We start from the raw sequence: 7003 nt of genomic DNA on the forward strand, positions 1-7003 counted from the left end.
AACAAATTAAAACATATAATTCGGACGACGAATTAAAACGAACAATAACAAACTAACTTTATTTACATACATTACATTTGGACAACATTCATTCAATAACAATTACACATGTATGCGCTGTGTCGACATCAATGGGTGACAGATGTTCGGTCGCCCGCGAGTCCAGCGGCGGCGGCATAGGTAGGGACTATCCGCGTTAATGTTGTCCCCAACATCCCCCCTTCTCAATAGAGATGGTACGGGTCGAACCACTGCGGAGGCCTTCGAGCTCTGGAAGACCTTCGTGGAAGCTGTACCGGAGTAACTGGTTCGCTATCTGCCGATGCGAACTCTGGGGATGCTGACGTAGCAGACATAGATGACGAGGACATGGACGTAGACACCGGCGAGGACGCAGGTTGCAACGGTGGGAACTCTCTTGACGAGTCCGTGGGGTCCGTCGGGAACAAAGATGGTGTTGGGACCGGCGGCGCAGTTCTCGGAATGCTCCACGCATCCAGCAGAACGTCTAGAGGCAGTGCTGACTGCGGCCTGCTGCTACCTGGTGTAGTACCGCCACGACTGCGCATCTGGTTAACATGCGCTCGAACCATCCGCTGATCCTCAACCCAGACGGTGTACATCACCTTGCCGATCTTCTCACATACCGTTCCAGGTGCCCAGCGCCACTTGTTGTTGCTGTACACCTTCGCATAAACGGCATCGTGTGCAGAGAAGCTCCTTCGGTTTCCTTCCTTTTCGTCACTCGGTGGGCGCTCTGGTGGAGGGCGAAGCAGGTCCAGACTTGTTCTGATGCGCCGGCCGAACATTGCTTCGGACGGTGATTTACCTTCGTCGACCTGTCGATTCGGTGTTGTGCGGTAGGTTAACAGGAAAACATCCAACGCTTCTCCAACGCCGACCTTCCCCTCCTGGAACTTCTTCAGCGCCCTCTTGAACGTGTCCACGAACCTTTCAGCCTGACCGTTCGACTGTGGATGAAACGGTACCGTGGTGACGTGATCGATGCCACTGTCGCTGCAGAACTGCTGGAACTCGCTGCTCGTGAATTGCGTCCCGTTGTCGCTGACGAGCGTTTCAGGCATTCCCAGCCGGGCAAAGATGCTTCTCAAGATGCTGATCGTGGCTGTGGAAGTGATCCGTTGTGTTGGCACCACTTCTGGCCACTTCGAATGCGCGTCGACTACCAGCAAGTAGAGTATTCCGTCGATGGGACCGGCGTAGTCCACATGAACTCGCTTCCATGGGCCAGTTGGTCGTGGCCACGGAACGGGTGCTTCTTTCGGTGGACTTCTAGCTACGGAAGCGCAGTGCTTACACGCCTTCACGTACTGGGCAATCTCCTCATCAATCGACGGCCAATACACATAACTTCTCGCCAACGCCTTCATTCGTAGGATTCCGGGGTGTCCCCGGTGCAGCTGCCGCAGACACCGCTGCCGATGCTTCTCGGGAATCACCAAGCGTTCTCCGAACATGATGCACTTCCCAACGGTGCACAGCGAATCTCGCCTTCCATGGAGCCGGCGTATCTCCGGATCCACAATCTTCGCCTCTTCCGGCCAGCCTTCTCGAAGATACCGGTACACTTTGCGCAGCTGTTCATCGGATTGCGTCTCCTGTTCCACCGACTTGAAACTGAGCGGAAGACAGCTTACTGCTTCGTCCGCCACAAAACGCAAATCCTCCTCCAGAATCACGCTCGCAATCACGTAATCCTCGTCAGGCTTGGCGTGGTTGTTGATCAGCCTCGACAGGACATCGGCGTTCCCGAACTTCTCCGTTTGCACGTACTCGATGGTGAAGTCGTACAACAGCAACGTCAGCGCCCAGCGCTGAAGACGGTTCGCCGTGTACACCGGAATACCTTTCCGTGAGTCGAAAATCCGAACCAAAGGTGCGTGGTCGGTCTGCAAACGAAACTTCCTTCCGAAAATCATCTTGTGGAATTTCGTTACAGCGAACACCACTGCCAGTCCTTCGCGATCCGGCTGGCTGTAGCCCATCTCCGCCTTCGTAAGCGCACGTGCCGCGTGTTGAACCACCTTCACTGAACCGTCGGGGAACCTATGGCTGATAGTCGCGCCGACGCCGATCGATGAAGCATCCGCCGAAACGATGATCTCTCAGGCAGCATCTGGATCGCTTCGATTTTTGCCGGGTCAGGCCGTATTCCGTGCCGATCGCACAGATGCCCCAGATAGCAGATTTGGCTCTTCCCGAAGCTACACTTTTCCGCTCGGATGGTGAACCCGAACTCCTGGATCCGCTGCAGCACCGCACGAAGATTCCTGTTGTGATCTTCTTCGTCGACGCCGCCAACAACAATGTCGTCCAGGTAGCCGCTCACTCCTTTCAATCCGACCAGCATCGTGTCGATCAGCTGTTGAAATGCTCCGGGTGCAGCTTTCACTCCCGGCGGAAGACGATTGTAGCGGTACAGACCACGATGCGTGTTGATCGTCAGGAGGTTACGAGAGCCTTCGTCCACCTCCACTTGCAGAAACGCATCCGTCAGGTCAATCTGACTGAAGACCGTGCAGTTTGCAAGATTGGCGAAGATATCCTGCGGCAGAGGTAACGGATACTGATGAGGTTGCAGCGCTTCATTCAGTCCCGTCGAATAGTCTCCGCAGATCCTGATCTTCCCATTCGCTTTACGGACCACCACAATCGGAGCTGCCCACTCCGAAAAATCTACCGGTGTGATGATCTTCGCACGTTCCAATCGGTCCAGCTCGTTGTCGACTGCCTGGTACATCGCGTACGCAACCGGACGCTTCGGCCGAAACACTGGGGTCACTCCGGTCTTCAGCTGGAACTGCACCTTCGCTTTCTTGAAGAGCCCGAGACTACCAGCGAACACTCGCGGGAACTCGGCCTGTAGCTTGCTCACACTGGCTGGAGTACTGCTGACACGGTTACAAATGGAGTCCAACGGAACCGACCACAATCCAAAAACATCGATCATGTCGGAACCCAGTAGGTGGAGCTCCTCCTTCGTAACACGTACCGTGCCACGCATCACTCGTCCATCAATGGAAAGATCGCATGTGAACTCACCTTCAATCTGCAGGGGCCTACCGCTCGCTGACTTGGCTACGACCGTCGACCAGGTCATTGAAGGGCTGCCAATCTTCCTCCATGATTCCGATGAAATTATGGTGATGTCGGACCCGGTGTCAATTTGCAGACGCACTGGCGATCCGTTGATCCCGACCGCTACGTACTTTCGACGCTGCTGCACACTGCACGAGTTGACGGTCACTACTTTCGTCGATGCGACATTTTGCTTCCATCGCCGGGGCTTGACCTTCGCTGCACTCCTACAATAGCCAGTTTTATGGCCAACCTTGCCACAATCGTTGCACTTGCTGCTCTTGTAGCTGCATTCCCTGGCATAGTGCATTCCTCCGCAGAGCCAGCACGCTATTTCCGGACTTGCCTTGCCGCTACTTGATCCGGAACCACTTTTCTCCACACCGGACTGGTGGAATTTCGACGGTGATCCACTCTTGAACCGCTGCTGATTCGTCCTCAGGGCATTCACGGCGGTCGAGTGCTCCTCGATCATCGCCGTGTCGTGTCGCAAATTCAGCAATCGTTGACACTCTTCGGACAGCTGCTCCAACGTCACATCGTTCCGCTCCTCGATCTTCGACAAAAGCCGCAGCCGCACTTCCGCATCCTTGTCCGACTTCAGTCCACACACAAACACGAGGCACTTGAACTGCTCCTCCGAAAGCTTGGACAACTCGAACTCCACACATGATTTGTTGATGCGGCACGCGTACGACACGTAGTCCTCCTGCGGCTGTTTCGAAATCTGCAGGCAACGATATCGCCGACTGATGACGGACTCGGTTGCACCAAACAAAGCACTCAATTTCTTCACCGTCGTCGGAAAGTCGAACTCCTTCGGCGCTTTCGGTAGAATGAAACTGACGTACCTTTCGTGTTCCGACATCCCCAGCTTCCGCATCAGCAATCGCACTTTTGCTTCACCGTCCAATCGGCTGGCATCCTTCTCGAACAGGTCCTCATACCGACTGTACCAAACAGCAAACGTAACGTTGTTTTCCGGATCGTATCGGAACTCCTTTATATTGCTGGCGAGCGAGTCCAATATCGCCTCCGGATTCGACGGAATCTGCACCTGGATCGACGTCAGGATGCTCCGTATCAACTGTTCCTGCTGGGCCATGAACGATTGCTGCTGCTGCTGCATCACCTCCTGCTGCTGCCGGAAAAGTTCAGCAACATAACTTTGCTGCTGCTGCTGGAACCACAGTAAGTACGGGTCCATCTGTCCGGGCGGAGGAAAACTCACACTGGGAGGGGGCACATTCACTACCGGCGGCGGTCGAAACTGCTGCTGCACGTTAGTCGGAGGCTGCTGGTTCCCATTTTGCGACGGGATTTGACCAGCACTACCCTCACTCATCCTTCGCCGCTTCGCCGTGGGTGTCACGGTGGCTAATTAATTAGCTATTTTTCACAATATTAGCCACTCCCGAAGTCGCCACTTTTGTATCCCGCGCCCGTACGTGGTGGCCCAACTCGCGTACCGAGAACATTAGCACGAGAAACAAATTAAAACATATAATTCGGACGACGAATTAAAATCGCGTTGTTACGATAAAACGAACAATAACAAACTAACTTTATTTACATACATTACATTTGGACAACATTCATTCAATAACAATTACACATGTATGCGCTGTGTCGACATCAATGGGTGACAGATGTTCGGTCGCCCGCGAGTCGAGCGGCGGCGGCAGAGGTAGGGACTATCCGCGTTAATGTTGTCCCCAACACTGAATAACCAAAAGACGGATTGCGTTGAAAAGTTGATCGATTGGTGACCCGCTGGTGGTGATCAATCGATCAACTTTTCAGCGCAAACCAACCCTCGGTTCTTCAGATTTGTGCTTTTAAAAATTCGAAGTGTGGCTTCGTTATATATTCACCTTCCTGGTTATCCGCTGAAAGAGTGAACATTAGTAGTAGATATGATAATTCAACCTTTATAATACAATAAGATAATTAAATTCAACTGCATACTTTAAAATGCAGTTGATTTTTGTGAGAAATAGGCCCGCTGCTTCCGAGTGAGAGCTCCTCAGTAAATCATACGATCGTCAGCCACGTCTGTTGGACCCGGTGTCCAGCCAAAGGAAGAGCGCCATACGACCAGAACTGTATTCTTTCAGAAATCTTTCCGGAGATGCTTCAGAAATTTCTGCAAAAAATCTCGCTGCTTTTGCTTCAGAAATTACTCCAGAATCTATTCCTTGGCATACACGTAAATAAAAATAAAAATTCTCTGTATACCTGCCGGGGGTTCTTCTTTTCTCCCAGATATTTTGTAAAGATTCTTTCAAATTTGTTCAGTGTTTCTAGAAAGAATTCCTCCAGGATTTTTTTTATTTCTGCAAGATTTCCTAAACATTTTTGTCATTTTTTGTGTACTAATCTATTAAAAATTTGTGTGAGAAATCATTCTAAAAATACCTCCAGAGGAATCACCAAGATTTTTTTCAAGAATTCCTTTAGAAAATCCTTCAGGGATCCAAGCATTCCTCCAGTGTCTACAATTTCTGCAAACATGTTTAAAAAGATTTCTTCAAAAGTTTTTCTTCGAATTTCTCCAGGAATCCTTTCAGAAATATCTCAAGCATTTTTTACTTGTATTTTTTTTCAGATTTTCTCCAGAAGTTTCTCATATTTTTTTTCTTCTAGGAATTAGGCAGATACTTTTTTTGCGTTTATTATAGAGGTTTTAAACCAGAGGGGTTCATTCGCCTCTGGGCAGATACTTGAGGTGTTTGTTCAGGTAATATTTTAGGCATCAATCTTTAAAGATAACTCAAATATATTTCTTCTGGATTTTTTGTCCAGAAGTCTCTTCAGCAAATTTTCAAAAGCTTCTTCTGGGAATCTCCAAAAGTTTAATCAGGGAGTTTTCGAGTTTTTTTTTCAAACAATCCTCAGCAACTTCTTCAGCAATTCCTTCAGAGATTCTTTCAAGATTTTCACGCAATTTTTGGAAGAAAACCATAGAAGAATATCCAAAAACAATTGTTGCAGGCATCTCTACAGGAATCGTATAAGATATTTCTAATGGAAATGCAGGAGCAATTTCTGAAAAAAAGTCCTTTCTGGAATTTCTGCAAAAATCTCTGAAGGAGTCTCTCAAGAAGGTGGAACCCTTGCAAGAATTTTCAAAGGAATCTTCAGGGGGTGGCCAAAATGTTTGGGATAGGCAACTTTTTTTTCATTCACAAAAAAGTTCACTAAGCTGTACCTTTTCATAGAGTGCTTAAAAAAATCTCAAATTTTAACTGTTTGTCAACCTAATATATTTGCATTGTTGGTATAAATTTGGGCTCGATTGGTTGATCTTTCGCGAAGCTAGAACCGTTCTCGTAAAACACTATTTTTCAGACAATCAATTTTTGAGCTGTCATATCTCCGAAACCAGTGAACCGAATTGAATGAAATTTTGAACGTTTATCAACAATATATTAATACATGATGCGAAATTATAAAATATATTATTTTCTCACGACGAATAAAGTGATACTGGTTTGACAATTTTACCCATATAGGGGAAAATAAGCAAAATTTACAATATCACACAAAAATTATTAAATGTGTTCTTCCTTTAATCCAAATAGACTATTTTTACATCAATGTCATTAAATTTTGGTTTTGATATCCAAAGATTTTCTACATCTGTTCTCAAGATATCTCTAATTAGATATATAATTAGAGATATCTTGAGAACAGATGTAGAAAATCTTTGGATATCAAAACCAAAGTTTAATGACATTGATGTAAAAAAAAAATACTTTTTTTTTCGAGAAAGATCCAAAAATGTAACAATCCGTGATAACTTTTTTAAACGAATGGAAAGTGCAGATGTTTTTATAACTTGTGAAGCATAAATATGTTGTTGACAAACGTTCAAAATTTCATTCAATGCGGTTCACTAGTT

General features: G+C 47.6%; 2 protein-coding genes across 2 annotated transcripts; both read right to left on the reverse strand.

The window, feature by feature from the left end:
- Window positions 1–224: 224 nt before the first annotated feature.
- On the reverse strand, window positions 225–2006 carry LOC134286411 (uncharacterized protein K02A2.6-like). Its single transcript, XM_062848021.1, has one exon. It carries the CDS (start codon window positions 2004–2006, stop codon window positions 225–227), a length of 1782 nt encoding a protein of 593 aa, XP_062704005.1.
- A 41-nt stretch (window positions 2007–2047) lies between these two features.
- On the reverse strand, window positions 2048–4444 carry LOC134286412 (uncharacterized protein K02A2.6-like). The gene has a single exon (XM_062848022.1). The coding sequence runs from the start codon at window positions 4442–4444 to the stop codon at window positions 2048–2050; it is 2397 nt and encodes a 798-aa protein (XP_062704006.1).
- Window positions 4445–7003: the final 2559 nt, after the last annotated feature.

Source organism: Aedes albopictus, chromosome 2, assembly GCF_035046485.1.
Source record: "Aedes albopictus strain Foshan chromosome 2, AalbF5, whole genome shotgun sequence".
Taxonomy (NCBI): domain Eukaryota; kingdom Metazoa; phylum Arthropoda; class Insecta; order Diptera; family Culicidae; genus Aedes; species Aedes albopictus.